Raw genomic sequence first — 16,287 nt, 5'->3', positions numbered from 1 at the left:
TGTAGTTGCATCAGCAGCTTTTCTAATGAGCTAAGCATTGCTTTAGGAGTTTAGCATTTATAGTGATTTAGCCTGAAGAGAACTCTGTAGGTTCTGAGCTCTGCTCCTGCTCACAAAGGTACCAAGTTCCATGCTGGGTCCAGTTGCTCAGGGTCATGTCCAGCTGGCTTCTGAGCATGTTCAGGAATGGAGCCCACAACTTCCCCACACATCCTATTGTAAAGCTGGACCACCCTGATTATGAGAATTCATTTCCCAAGATCGGAACATACAATTTCAAAACAATTCTAATAAGCTGACAAATCTATTTTCAATTGCTTCTCTATTTTTATTATCCAAATGCAGAGTTACAGTTAACCATGCTGATCTGGGCAAACTCCAAATCAAATATGAATAGCTAAAAATATATCTTTGGTTGTACAAGCCAAAGTTATTTTTTGCTTTAAGATATGAACAGTATAGGATCACAGAATGGTTTGGGTTGGAAGAGACCTTAAAGATCCCCTAGTCCCAAATCCCCTGCCATGGACAGGGAGACCTCCCACTAGAGCACGATGCTCAAAATATCAAAACAAGCCAGCATCTCGCAGAGTAAACTTAACCTCTCCCTGGTTTATGAACCCTTTTAAAAGCTGGTCTTCACTGGCTAAAGGTAGAAACAGGCAACGATTGAATGACCATGCCTCAGATCCTCCAAATCTCTCAGCCACTATTAATTGTTTTTGACATCTTATGCTTTTTAAAAACCAAATATATAGTAAAGTACTTGCTATTTGTTTAAACAAATAAGATACAAAGATAATTAAAAAATACAAATATACACAGTGCTGACACTTTCACAAAATAAATACTGAAATGCTAAATGTTCTTCGTAACAAACCAAGATGATACTATAGCAGGTCAACCTAGTCAACCTAGTGGTTGACTCTTCCATCAAAAAAGTATAAATTGAGCTCAAAATACTGAAATAATCACAATCAGATCCTTTGCATTTAGTTCCTATTTGGTTTCCTCATATACCATCTGAACAATTAATTCTTTTCCTGTATCTCTCAAGTAATATTAAAATAATCATTTACAATTTATTTATAATTACTACATTCCAGCTGCCATTGAATAAAAACACCAGTTTTGTTTCTTCTGGAATTCTAAATGTGTTCCTACAAACTAAACATTTCACACATAGTCATTCTTTGGTTCTTCATTCTTTTTACGTATCCAAGTATTATCAAAACCCGTTTCTCAAAGCTTACGTGTTTCTCTAAGCTAAAACAAATCACTTTTCAAATACAATCCTCTACAAACCTGTATCTTTATGCCCTACCATTCCAAACTCTGAAAGCTGGACCTCAGGATCAAGGAGTGAGGATATATTTTTTTTTGATCCATTTGGAAAAAGCAGAATCTCTAATTTAACACTTGAGAAATTCCCTCAGGAAACAAACACAGAAGAGTGATAGGGACACGTATAGGCAATGGCTATAAGCAAAAGACAAAGAGATATGAGAAAAAAAATCAAGATATTTACATCATAAAAGAATGCTACAGATAAGCCTGAACACACTGCTGAAAGTAAGAAGGAAAGAAAATACTGTGTATGAAATTCCAAGGTAAGGTAAAATACATTGGATAACACGAGGAGAGCCAGATCGAAATGTACTGGACCAGTATTTCTGGTTTTAGTATAGTTCTACACACATTCTGCAATGTTGTCATGAATTGTGGGGAATTTTTCAAGGGAGGTGACGAAAGTTTCAAGATGGGCTGCGTGCAGACACAAGTACTGCCTGGCTGGCAGCGCTAAAGACCATGTAACATGGTCCAAGGTCAAACCTGGACCCATTTGGGAAGCTACTACTGTCCCTTGCCTGGGCGGACTATATTTAAGCATGCATTTAGCAGTCACAGACAAATAAAGACATGCTCTGAAGAGAAAGTTCCTTTGCTTTATTCCCTACCGCTGAAGCCACCTGGGCTGCTAATAAACGGAGGTCTCATTTCAAATACCCAAGAACCTCCCATCTGTCATCTGGAAACAGAGCTGAGAATGATGGACCTCTCCATCAGTCCTCACGCTCACCAGAGTCTGACTTTCCATAGCTATGTGCTTGCCTTTGCTGTTGTTCCTGGCCAGCTCTACTCCCAACAGCAACTTCCCTGTTAACAAAGCTCTGAACAACAAAAGAAATCATTCTTTCTTCTAAGGAAGGAGGACTAACAGAAAGAATGGTGATGAGCAAATTGAGAATACTACATATTTCATTTTCGTAGGTTTTAAGAGGAACATGTTTGCTGAAAGTGAAAACAAAAACGTTGTTGAAATTCATACTTTCAGACCAGAAAACTACCAATTCATCCCTATCCGTAATAATGGCAAACGAGTATTAAAACTGTTTAAAACTACTGCTGTAGTCAGTTGTGTTTGTAGGGCTCTGAAAACCTGAAGAATGAGCAAAGAATTAGGCATTTCAGCTGACGTCCAGTAACATTTCTATAAAGGAAGCTGCAGTTACCAGCTTGTAAATCAAGCTTCCCCATATGGTCACTATCCAGATAATAACACTCCCTAAAAGCCAATATTTATTTGGGGGCTGGGGGAGAAATGCAGGGGAATGCCTGAAAAGATTCGTTCAGTTGAAACAAATCTGTATCACAAAAAGAATTTCTTCTTCACAGAAGAAGATTACTTCATGGTACATATTGATTTACTGACTACAAGACAGTCTTGAAAGGAACTACTCAATTGGATTAGATGGAGCTATTATAAAAACGCATTTTTCTTTCAAGAGCAAAGTAAAGTTTGTCCAGAAAGATAAAGTGCAGCAACATTATGAGTGCTGAGCAAAACGGCATTATAACAAATCATAAACTGAATAAGTAATTTATACCTCTTGCAAAAAAGAAACAGGTGCATCATGGAAAACAAGTCAAGTATTTATTTCTTGTATGTGGCACTGGTACAGTCTGCTGGAGTTTGATGTGTTACTTTCTGCAGTGCTTCAGAGTAAGCAGCATGTTGCAAAAGAGAAAAAAAAAGAAATCCCAACTGGGACACTTAAGAGGCCACAGAGATAGAAATACTGGTAAGATGGTGGAAAAACTAAGACAGTGGAAAGCAGCTACATTAAAAAGAGATGTTTTGTAGAAAAGAAAGCTTAATGGAAATGTAACAACTAGCATGCAAAAGCATAAGTCAGAACAGTACATTTTCACTAGGAGACACACAGTAAGGACAGGAATGCATGAAAGGATGAATTAGAATCAAAGGACACGCCAATAAACTAAACAGTGCTAAGTTACAATTTTTCCCAAGTATATCCCCCCCTTCCAGATAGCCACCTCCAATATCAAGTCATCGTTTCTGTTTTATCCTATCATTAAGGCGACTGCACTCTTTTAAAATGGTATCTAAATGGATCTAGCGTTTTTCATCCTGGGTTTGGATGAGGTATTTATTAAGCTGATACTTAAAGCAGTTCTTCCTTCCATCAAAGAAATAACATCTACAGTAAATAAAAAACATGAATGAAGCAAATATAAGATTGTTTAAACTACTGAAATTATAATGCTTTCCATCACTACAAAGATGCTAATCATAATAACAGCAGCAATTCACCTGTGTAATAAAAGTTAAAAGATGGAACAAATGAATTACAAAGGTCATACAAGTTTATCCTTTTACAGTCTAAGAAACACCCTTTACGCTTAGGTCTTCAGCAGGTACTCTGCTTTCACAAAAACCCGAAAGCTTATGTTCAACAAGCCCTAAAAGGAAGCCTCCTGCACATAGCCTAAAGAAGGATGCACATCACCACGTAACTTACAACTTCTCTGAAAGGATGAAGGAAGCAAAACAAACACACAGCTCTGTTTTGAAGCATTTATAAATACAACACGTTGGATATTTCAAATAGCAATCTGATTTTATTTCCTATATTAATTACCTTTCGTAGCTGATTTGTGAAAAATAAAGTCTGTAACAAACTGTTCATGTAACAAGTTGCTCCCTGGTTCTTTAAGCCAACATATCCTGTGTGCTTCTTTGAATCCCACCTAGAAAACAGTTAGTTGTTAAAACCAAGATAGTTCTGTATTAAGTATAATAAAGAGTATTTATTTTAAGGCAGCGCTGCTGGTAGATATCAGCTACTCTTCAGTGTTACTTAAGGTTTAAATAAACTACACTTCACTACTGCCTGCCTGTAAGAACAGTCTTCGCAATTAAATGCTTTGTGATTCTGTTATGTTTTCATTTTGAAGATGTTCTATATGGCAGAAAAATTATGTATTATGAAAGTGCACTGGAAGCCAGGTCTGCACTTCTAAGGACAAGTCTGCACTTCATACAACTGCTTTGTTTACAAGTGACATGAAGTAGAATGACTCTGATAAGGCAGTTTTAAAACAACTGTAAACCAAGGCAAGCTACATAGGTTTCAGACACAGTCAGGCGGCTCTGCTATCAGCTGTAAGATCAGAAACGAGGTTAGATTTGCAGAGGTGTTAAATCACTAATCAATTCATATAGAAATTAAAAGTTCCACAACATTATGCTGACTAATGCAAATGGAAATTTAACCTATACAAAAATCTGACTAATGAAAAATACCGCCACCTCAGAATCCATCAATTAAAAGTGACAAAGTGAGAATGTCTAATGAGAGCTACAAATGTTAACACAAAATACTTTGACAATCTCAGTCAACATTAAAATTATTAATTCGAATTATTTTTTTTTTTAAAACAGATACTTACGCCACTCCATGTGGAGCATCTGCTTGAACATAGACTTCAAAAGTAACTTTGTCCTCTTCTATAAAGCCTTTTTCAGGATCAGTAACTTCCTGTACAACAGGAATGACATGAACATGAAAACTGGAGCTTGCAACAAGAAGCATCCAGTTAGGCATCACTTTCTTATTTCCAAGTTAGAGAGAGCTCCAGCTGAGCTATCAGTAATAATTAAACTGAAGAACACCAACAAAGCTGTTTTTCAGCCTAATACACTTTATTTTTTTTCCTCATGTCTCAATACAGGAAACTTGTTCTTGGCTTTTAAGATTTTGCAGTACTAATTCAATTTTTGGTGGATAGTAAGAGTCGGTAATGAAAGGCTCTGCTTCTTCTAGACAATATTTCAGACAGATGAAAAATTAAGGGCCCAACTTTTGAAAATACTTCAAAAGCTGTCTCAATTCAAAAGAAGCCTTAGTAGTATTATTAGTACATTAAATATCTCTACACATATACAAAGAACACATAGAAATGCAAGAAAATCTATTTCCTTCAGAATTACATTGACTATCACGCAGTGAAAACAATAAGCAAACATTCAGATATGCAGAAAATAATATGTGAATATTTGGATCACAATGCAAGTAAATGCAATCTACAATAATTAAGTACAGGACTTTATAAGAAATTGAAGAAGAATCTACAGCAATGACAGAAAAAACAGCTTGGAAAATAACCCTTTTCTATAGGTATCTCGCTATTCCAGAGTGCCAGTTCAAACCCGCTCCTCTTTAGTAACAGATTAATAAATGTCCAATTACTTACACTCCAGGCCATGAAGTTGGAAAAGCCCCAGTCATTTTCCTTATGAAAGAATAAGTGACTAATACGACGACTGAATGATTTTTCATCATCCTTGTAGTTTATTATCTTGAGAACTGCTTGTGCGTGACAAGACCATGATCTATAAATATAGAAGAAACATTCAAAATTCATTCAAAATGAAGGTTTTTATACTCATTAAAATAAATTTTTTGTTAGGGATTTTTGGTACATTACTTTCATGTAAAGGATCTTTTTTTTTTTTTTTTCCCCTTATTAGGTGTTAATATTTGGTTAATTGCTATTGAGGGCATGAATCCTCAGGGCCTTCTGAAGCCACATTATGACTGTGAAGCTGGAATGGAGATTTTCTTAGGGCAACAGTGTTGTGAAGAAAGTACTGTCAAGCAATTACAGCTAACTTATTTAAGAAGCTAACCACTGCTCTCCGAGGCAAACTGTTTCTATCTACTTCAATGCAGATGGACAGGCAAACTCAAAAGGTAGCCTTGGTGGCTGGAGTGGCACCTCAGCCTTCGGCTAGAGAAAGGAGGCAGCAGTTCTACCCTCCCTCCCACAAGATAAACTCTCCAACCCTGGTTTTCTCAGCAGCACTTCTTTATGACCATTCATGTTCAGATTCATCCCACTTGTGCAAGACTATCAAACTGAGTATCAGTTCAGACAAGGTCTTGTCATTCCTCATGCAGGGTCATTGCTGCTTGCTTAGCTCCACCAGCTGCACCTTGGTTGATGCTTTTGAAGATCATGTTACCCTTTTTCTGAGACTACCTGCATGTGAATCACTTCTCCTGTGACTAGTTAACAAGCTTGCAACTTTCTTCTTTACCTTTGCACTAATCACTTGCCTTTTAGGTTACAAAAATAATGGAGAAGAGCAACTTCCTACAACTAGAAGTTGTGTGACATGTGGTGCAAGTGTGGAGTTACCCTACTGGAAAGGATACCTATGATGGGTCTGCACTCTAGTTGGATAAGGTGCAGTAATGCCCCAGAAATTTGTATTTATCTTTTTTAATTTCTGTATTGTTTACAGAAATGGTCAAAGACAGCCAATTTCCATTTGCACGCAGGACTCCAAGAGCATGTACATGTTGCTATCTCGCTTGATGAATGATGAATTCCACTTAAGCAGACGACTGCCTTGTACACCGCTTTGCCCCAGCTGGTAGCAGATATCTGCTCACATGCTTTACAGGGCAGGATTTTAGAGGGCAGAGTTAGAGAAGATCCAGCACTGCTTCCATTTGAAATAAATCCAAAACCTTTCCCATGCCAAGAAAAACATCAGTCGAAGACCTCCCCCCAGCAATCAAACAGAAATATAGATATCTAAATTCTACTACAAACTTGTAGCTACATAAGCTACTTTTAGCTTGTCCTAAGGAGAGGATTATTCTTATGCTTTGGGATTTAGAGAAGTGGTGGGGAAAGGGGGACTCAAACTCTTGCAAGATTTTTTTCCTCTTGCAGAAAAAGCTAGGTAAAATAATTTTTTTAGATGTTTGTACTTTGTGCGATACAGAATAACTAGTATCAAATAAGGACTTGTACAATAATTAGAAGGGTCTTACGTGGAATCAGATTCAGCATTGCACTGAAGGAAGAATCCTACGCTTTTTTGGTGTGGTCTGTCTGGGTAGAGTCGTGGCATAACCATGATCTTCCATGGCAAATTCCGTACAAAGCAGGGAGGACTGAGAACTGACTCGCTCAATCTGTTGAAGCGTTCAACTGTAAACTGAAATGTTGCTTCTGACCGCCAACTTGTATCTGTAACACATACACACAAAATTATTTGAAAAACCTCATGTCCCTAACTCCAAAACATCATCTTCAAAAATCATGCAACGTGAGCATGTTTTATGTAGTGGGATACTGGAAGCAACAAAAAGAACCCCAAACCCTGAGAGGCACTGAACTCCTTAGCAACTGAAGTTTCAATTTTTTCAACTTTCAAAAACACTGCAACACCATCCAGGAAAACAGAGCACTGAAAGATGCATTCCTTTTGTACATTATTTTCTTTTTAGCAATAGAATTTGCTACCACTCAAGTTTCCTCTAAAGCAGCAGGTACAGCAAGACAGAGACATCAATTTACAGCATAAAACACAACCCACTCTAACTCCTCTTGTTGTGTAGTGTCTTCACAGCCCAGTTTAAGTCAGCTCCTTGCATGAACCAAGACGTGCAAAGATTTCAACAATCTTTTCAACTGTCCTATTGATACCAAGTCACCGTTCAGTTGTTTTCTGCTTGCAACAATATCTTTTCAAAACAGACGAACCCCACTGGTCAGATAGTGCGTTTTTTTTAAAATCTCATACCAGTTTGCTGAATAATAGCTCATGAGAAGGGTCTTGCATTTTTTGTGGTATGTGACAATTTTAAAGATTTTTAGTGATCTAAAACAAAGTTAAATGAGATACTTCTTGGGGGTTTTTTATAATAACTTATTTTGATACACACAATTAAACTAATTTTGCCTTCTTCCCACATACCCAGTTCTTCATATACCACAATCTGTTCTGCTTCTGTTGCACAAAGCTATATCAGGGTGCCGAAGACTGACAGCCTCAGGAAGGCACAAGGCTGGGCTCTCTCTATTGTGACATGCCTCATGTTGCATACAGGGAGGAAAAACCTGCAACTTATCCCAATAATTTTACAGGGTGGGGATGAAGTACAGAGCGCGAGCAAGACACTCCTCTCCTTTTCCATGGTTCCAGCTTAACACCTGTCTAACATGGACAGATTTGCTACTGGGTGTAAGGAGGTTCGAGGAGCACACAGGGCAGCACCCACGGTCAGACCACTGTTCTCATAGCGCTCAGGGGCGATGCAGAACCAAAGCAGGTATGTCACATGTGCAGCGACAGCTGAAACCAAAAGCACTGGGGTACACCACCACCAAGCCAGAAACTGGATCATGAAATTATGTGACAAGGTGCACAGTATACAACAAATGTATTATTTGCATGTATACATGCAAAGCAGTCATTCACTCAGAAAGCTTTTAACGGCAGAGACAGTGTTGAATGTTTTTATTTGTTTTAGAAACAGGTGAGCCCTGATTGCTACCTTACTTAAAAAAATGAAACTCTCTGGTCTACAACACGCAACAGTGTAAAGATACAGAAAATTAACAAGTCTTGTCCACAACTGCCAGGGAGCTTTGACAGATTTCATTCTCCCTTGCAAAACAGCTTTCTTTTCAAGCAGTCGTCCTACTTCTGATCTTGATTTTGGCAACACAGTTGATCTTATTTGTGTATGGCCTGACAGGCCTAAGCATTCCCAATTATCTCTTGAAAGTAATAGTCCTACAGCAGTTACCAGCTTCCCCTCTCCTCTACAACTGCAATGACCTTCGTGTTACCCTGTGCTGTCAGCTTCCACGGTAATGGAAGAGTTCAAAGGATTTTTTTCTCCTCTTTTTCCCTACAGGTAAGTATAGCTAACCAGTAGTCTATAATGTAGGTAAAAACTGTTCCCTATTCATTTTAGTTACTCACTGCCTGTTGACAAAGTAGAGAGCTGGTCTTCTATGACTAAGAGTCAGACAGGTTGCAGCCAAAGGAGCTGTACGCTCTCAAAATTGATTTGCAGCCAGAATCAAAATAAATCCATAACACTGGTAATAATTTAATATCAGCCTTGCATCACGCGTATCTCAAAGCAGCTCCAGAGCGCCTCCCTACTCACCATCACAAACCGAGCCCGTGGGCTTAGTCTAAGCCTACAAAAAATGAGCCGACCACGTTTGCTTTCTGCTTCCTTTGATGCAGTTTCAGAGCACTTCAGTGAAAGGATGCAGCAGCGCTGCTACCATGTCAGCTAAAAAAGGCAGCCCACGCAGCATCTGCAGATGCTTCAGAGAAAGTTTCCCTGTATTTCTTGATTTCTTTTCAGGAAAGCCTGTGCATGAGAGCTCACCAGGGAAGGGTACTCTTCTCAGTAAAATATTTGAGCAATCACTAGTAACTATTCCATAAAAATGCAACCTCATAACAGAGGTCAACCCTAAAATAGAATTTTCTTTAAAAATGCAAAACACAACCCCTCAAAATAACAACCTTCCTTTCACTCCAGAAAGCCCATATTTTTAGTAAGTGTAATTGATCAAAACATGAATTATATTAAACAACGAAGTTTAAATAGCAAGTGCGATGAGTATTCTTCCAGAGCACAAAGAAATAATATCTTTTTTCACCATCACCAACATGTCCACTATTTTCCAATAAAAGACTGCAGTTGGCAGCCCAGTGATTTAGTAGTGACTTGCAGGTAAGACTTCTACAAATCCCTGAACTACAGATACATGATCCTGAGCACGATCCTGAACAGAAGATAGAAAGACCCCAGACCCAGCTGACAATGCCTGGTGAAATTACATACAATGACTTATGCTTGCTACATGGCAAAGATTTTTTCACTGGTAAGTTGAATGTCACATCTAGCACCTTGATACAGCAAAGATCCTTCAAATCAGAGATCCAAATACAGAACATGATCCATTTTAAGAACTGAAATACATATTTAAGTGTTTATACCTTTGGGAAAAGCAGATTTCTTTATTTTCTTAGTAAATGTTGCTACCTTTAAAGTACCCTGATGTTATTAAAATATTCTGAACCTGAATTATTAATGGAGAAACTGGCTGAATAGTCCATGAATATTTTAATAATGATCCAAATACAGCATGCAATACTAGTATATGGCTAAGACTGGTGCTTCTGAAAGCCTCCTAGCCTCTGCAGTTCTTCACAGAAATGAGACTTCAGTAGGTAATTGCAAAGCTGTGAGTTTATCTTTAGCTAGGGATCTTCTGTTTGAAATTTAACTTCTAGGAGAATTTGTTCTACGTGCCGTTTCAAATACTGATGAACTTGCAAATAAAATTTGATCAGAACCTTGGTTTTATTATTTTTTATTTGCAGAAGCTGCTACTCCAGCTCACAAAGCCTAATTCATTAAGTCTCTGAATATTCTCTGAATATTAAGTCATAGCCTATTCCTTCAGCTGGTTCTTTTTAATTGCTAAGGCATCATACAAAGCAATAACAGGTTCTAGTCAAACCACTTGAGAGAACACAGCCTTATCTTAAAGTCCTGTTGGTGGTCCACTGCTGCCCCCATAATGTGTTCTTCAAAATGCCTGTGGTTAGTTGCCTAGCAAAGGCGATGAGACCTGCACTTTTTTCCAATCTTATCAGTCATTGCTTTTTCTGCTAAACAAGAGGAACAAAATCACCTCAAAGGTTTCCCCAACTCAAAAATTCACCAGAAAGCTGGTTTCTATGATCCAGCTGGATGCATCAACCTTTTATCCTACTCTTCACCTCTTCTGCAGGAACACTAAACTCATTAAGATCTTCACTGAAGAGATACCTAAATTCTCTTCATGCATTCTTTATCAGTTCAGATTGATTCCACTCTCTATGAATAACAGCAAGGGAAAACAGAGCATGTGTATCAAAGAGACCAATGCCTCCTTCCATCTTTTCCTATCTTGTGAATCTCCAAGCTGTCCATTATACATGTACATCAAGCTGCAAACCAGGATAGCAAGAGAATAAACAGCAAGACAGCAATTGCACTGGTATGTAAATAATGCAACAGCAAGCAGCTAATCTGATTTACAAGACTTGGAAAAGAGGCATCATCCGCTTACATGATGCAAGTCTTCAGGAATGTTTTTGCAATTACAACATTTTGCAATAACACTATTTTCTATCCATGGCAATGCAGAGCTATAACAGCACCAAAATGCAGCCAGACACTCCTTATTCAAATATGATAATAAGGAACTATTAAGAGTATTGCTTAATAATCAAACTTAACCCCCAACAGCAGAGCTCTTGACTATCCTGAAAGTCCACAAAGACATGAGTGCCACCACAAATGCAGTAGCTTTCACAAGCCCTTTGCCAAATACCTTCAGGGACTACTTCTCCCTACCGCGACACTTTCATATCCAGTTCTCTGAGAGGAACTGAATATTTAGTAAATGAAAGAAAGTGTCTGACAATAGCTTTTGAGTTAAAAAAATCCATCTTTTTCTGAATGAAGAGATGTACACCCGATTATTGCCTTCCTTGATACTGGCTGTGTTTCATCAGTTGCTTCTGCAGCTTAAGTCCCTTTTGCTCGTACAACATCTGGACAATTTTTTGTACTAACTGACCAATGTGTTTTCTACTGGCTGTATTGACAGCAAACCCTACCAGGCTTTCTACCTATAAACCTCATTACCGCCGAGAAGTTCAACAGAGCTGTCCTTGCCGGTCAGTGTCAACCCACATGATCTTCTCTTGCCACCCTGCAAATACCATGGCCTGACAAAGATATTTAACATCTTTTATAACAGGTGACTTGATTTGGATAAAACCAGTGTTCCCTATTTCAGTCTCAGCTAGTTACTCTGAGCAAGGAATTTAAGCCCTCCGAGTAAGAGCAGGCAATCAGACAAAAAAAAACCCCATAGGCTAACCAGACCTCATTTTTACTTTATTGCAAGAATCTGACCATGGGAAACTTTATCTTTGCCAATGATACAGAGGAAATCCAACCATGAAATGCTTCTGACCTGAACTTAAACCATATTCTCTTTGTGTAACATTATCACTCTATCAGTATTCTATTTTATTTCAATACATGAAGGTAAGCACTTTTTTGACCTTTAACCTCAAACTCTGCCTTCTCTCAAACAAAACGGGGGGGGGGGGGTGGGGGTGGGGGGTGGGGGGGTGGGGGTGGAATCGCTCAATATTTTAGACAAGTCTGGAAAAAAAAAAAAAAATGTTTAAGCCTAGTCCCAAATGTACTCTCACAAAATAGCATGAAATAAGGAATCAGAGAGGAATGAATCCCAACCATATTTTTTCTTCCTTCTCCCAATTCAATTTTATTTAATGCTTCAAAATAAGAACAGTTCCCCTCCCATATCCTCTCCTAAGAAAAGAAGTATCATTGTATATTTTCCTCACTAAGCATAATAACAGACTTATGTGAATTACAGACTCATTATCTTTCTTTAAATAAGCCCAGGAACATCTATTTAAAAATTATTTGATCTTCTGTAACAGAAAAAACTGTGCAACCTTATTTTCATTTAATAGGCCAACAGAAGGATTACAAAAACCCATGTCCCCTTTTATTAACAGGACATCAATACATACTTCTTCCTTTGCATTTGCAAGTAAAAGGGCAGAGTTGGGGCAAAAAAACATTCCTCAACAGAACAGTTGCCACTGACTTACCATACAAAGACAAAATCTGATCACAGCTGCCACCTGACAAGAGAGCAGGACAGATAAGGATTCTAAAAGTCCTGAAGGAATTGCATAACTGACAAAATTACTATTCAGCAAAGCACCAGTTACAGCACATTTAAAGGGATGTATCACAAAATATAACAATGGGCAGTATCACTTTCAGCAATTTTTAATGAATACCTAGAAAGAGTAAGATAAAAAAAATCCAGGCCCTCAGATGCCTAATCCTATTGTACAGCTATGTTAAAAGGATGCCTATACAGAAAACCAGCAGCCATAACTACAGAGGGTTTCATTTTTTAAATGAGCTGCAGTTCAGAGGACACAGGTAAGACATGGCCTATTTTGTCCTCAAAAATACTAAAAATAATGAAGCCAACAAACCACGCTTTTATTAAATATTTACTTACCATCTTCCATGTCTTCTTCAGTGTTGTTATGCCCGTCAGCCATTGCTACATTACCATTAATGACAGGATTTTGAGTAATTCTTGGAGGATCGTCTGTATCTCCAGCTAACAGGGGAAAAAAAAAAAATAAATCAGCTGTATTAACATTTCTGTCTCAGGTAGTGCTTACAAGACACACAAAGGGCACACTTTTGGGCAAAACAGCTTCTCCTTAAACTATAGCACAACAAATCTACTTGTATGGTATATAAACTGTAAAATTCCTCAAACAGATGAATACTTATGGATGAAGCAAAAAGTCCACATTGATGCAGAATAGAAATACAAAGAACATAAGCTGATTCTTAAGTTTCCAAATGGCCTTACAGTCAGCAACTCATAATCAAGTCTCCTTAAACAAAAACTTTAAAGTTACTTTTTCTGGTGTTCCACATTTTTATACAGATATAAGTTTCTAATAGAAGACTTTCTAAATTAACAAGTTGACTTCTTCAGTGTCACTGCTTTTTAAAAAAAAAAAAAAAAACAACCAAAACTAAACATCTAACCAGTGTAACAGTAAGATGTAAATCTTTTGTGGGAAAAATTGGAGAGGAAATCCTTTACTACCTCATGCAACAATTTCCAGGTTCTGGCCATCACTGCTCTTATGTTTTGCTACAGTAACCGTTTGAGAGACACGTAAAAACCACTAGAAAAATAGAAATGAAACAATACCATGAACTAAAGCCCCGCTATTTTAAAGATGCGTTGCTTTGACTGCACAAGCATCTTCCTGACCTATCCAACCACCACCAACCTTCCTCCATTGCTTGCACATCAGAAGCCGATCGATCATTTGAGCATGATTATAGGAAGCAGATACATTCTTGAATAAACTGTTTTCTCACCAAACTGTAAAACCCCTTGCAACCAGTTGAAGGCAAGCACCACTTAACACTGAAGGCTCTGGTAAGTTCCTCTTTGCTATACCTGTCCTGCTGTTGTGTGTTCATTCCCACGACACCCCAAACCCCCGAGGTCACCGAGAGCAGCCCTCACCCCCCCCACCCCGGCAGCGCGGGCGGGCAGGGCGCGGGTAGGCGGCCCCTCTCAGCACCCTGGACAGCGCCCCGCTCCCGGGGCCGGGCGGGGGGGGTGCACGCACCCGCGGTACAACAGGGACAGGGGCCGCCGTGGGGACAGTCACCGCGGTCCCCGCAAGCGGGGGGGGGGAGGGGACAGCTCGGTAAGCCACGCGAGCAGGGAAGCTGTGGGTTCGCGTGGCAAGGGCGTGCTCCAGGGGCTGCAGGGGCGGCCTCGGCCAGAAGCTGCTAGAAGCTCTGTCCAACAGAGCCCAGGCCAGCCGACTCACAAGGCCGAGACCTCCAGGCCCGAGACCTCCGGGATCAAATATTTCAGAAGGGGGCCAGCAGGGTGGGGGAAACCTGCGCAACAGCAGCTGCAGCTGGAGAGAGGCGGGGGGCTGTGAGAGCAGCAGCCCTGCAGCCCCCCAAGGGCAGGGCAGGAGGGGGCCGGGGGGCTCCAGGCGCCACAGCAGAGGTTCCCCAGCAGCCCAGAGAGGCCCACGGTGAGGCAGGATGTGTCCCCCTCTGCCCATGGAGGCCCATGAGGGAGCAGACACCCCCCCCAGCCCGGGCAGGACCCCACGCCGGGGCAGGGGGTGCCCGCAGGAGCCGTGACCCGCGGGCAGCGGCGCTGGGGCAGCTCCTGGCAGGGCCTGTGACCCCACGGGGGACCCCGGCTGGAGCCGGCTGTTCCTGAGGGGCTGCACCCTGTGGCGCACACACGCTGGAGCCGTGCATGAAGAACTGCAGCCCATGGGGCGGCCCCACGCTGGGGAAGTGCACGGAGAACTGTCACCTGCGGGAGGGCCCCCACGGTGGAGCAGGGAGCAGCAGAGACAATGGGTGATGAAGTGACCGTAACCCCAGTTCCCCAGTCCCCTGCACTGCTCAGGGGCAGGAACTAGAGAAATCAGGAGTGAAGCTGAGCCCGAGAAAAAGGGAGGGCTGGGAAAAAGGTGTTTTTCCGATTTGAATGGCAATAAGTTGAACTAATTTCCCCATGTTGAGTCTGTTTTGCCCGTGACTGTAATCGCTAAGTGATCTCCCTGTCCTTCTCTCAACCCAGGAGCCTTTTGCTGTATGTTCTCTCCCTTGCCCAGTTGAGGAGGGCAGGGAGAGCGGCTTTGGTGTGCACCTGGCACCCAGCCTGGGTCAACCCACTGCACTCGATCACCAGTTGCTTCACAGTCCTTCCTCTCCTCCGCCACGCAGAGGTGTGCACCTCACGCTCTTGCAGCCTCATTCCAATTCACAGTACACAAGAAAAGATACTTTCACAACCGACACTCCTATTCAGACTATTTACTCTCCTAGTAAATCCACCGAGCTAATAACCTCTGCCCCAAGCATGAACAGAAACAGATCAGGTTAGAGACTTACTTCTGGATTAGAGCTACAAAATATCATAAACTTTGCGCTCAAACACAGCTTTCGGAAGCTTACTAGGACACAGCAGATCTCACTGAGGCAGGAGTGAAACACATACACTGCAACATACAGTATGTGGCATCCACAATAAAGTGTGCACCCTTCTCATTATTAATAAGAAAGCAAAATCAAATATGACTTAAAGTTTTGATTTTATTAGAAAAAGGTTTGCAGAAGACTGGCACCTGAGCAGTACAGCTGCAGAAGTCCCCACTAACAGCTCTCTGCATTGGCAACACTGCAGTGCAGTAGAACAGCAAGTTAAAATGAACATAACTCAAAATACAACAAAATTAAAGGTAGGGGGGACAGGTCTGAACTGCTGCAATTCAAGAACAGGAAAAGTAAGAAAAAAACACCCTAAGTTTATTTCCACAGCTTGCTTGCCTTTTTTTTTTTCCCCCTCCTTTCTTTCTTTTTAATCTTTTAACAGCATGGTTATAATCTAACAAGGAAGCTGTCTTCTGGTTCACTTCTATCTGGAAGCCTACAGCATCCCCACAGCAACGCAACAATTGCTTACACT

General features: G+C 40.4%; 1 protein-coding gene across 2 annotated transcripts in view; it reads right to left on the bottom strand.

Annotated features, from left to right (window-relative positions):
• Nucleotides 1-16,287, bottom strand: part of USP7 (ubiquitin specific peptidase 7) — a 75,708-nt gene that overhangs the window by 29,094 nt on the left and 30,327 nt on the right. Inside the window, exons 2-7 of one of the 2 annotated variants that reach the window (XM_056334558.1) lie at nt 13,267-13,371; nt 12,842-12,874; nt 7,152-7,350; nt 5,560-5,698; nt 4,756-4,844; nt 3,945-4,053 (exon numbers count right to left, since the gene is read on the bottom strand). In XM_056334558.1, coding sequence (XP_056190533.1) covers nt 3,945-4,053; nt 4,756-4,844; nt 5,560-5,698; nt 7,152-7,350; nt 12,842-12,874; nt 13,267-13,371 — 674 coding nt within the window. The remainder of the gene's footprint in view (nt 1-3,944; nt 4,054-4,755; nt 4,845-5,559; nt 5,699-7,151; nt 7,351-12,841; nt 12,875-13,266; nt 13,372-16,287) is intronic. The other variant, XM_056334559.1, reaches the window with a different exon arrangement.

Source organism: Falco biarmicus, chromosome 4, assembly GCF_023638135.1.
Source record: "Falco biarmicus isolate bFalBia1 chromosome 4, bFalBia1.pri, whole genome shotgun sequence".
Classification (NCBI taxonomy): domain Eukaryota; kingdom Metazoa; phylum Chordata; class Aves; order Falconiformes; family Falconidae; genus Falco; species Falco biarmicus.
Note: the sequence above shows the minus strand (reverse complement) of the source record. Positions and strands in the feature narration are given on the sequence as shown.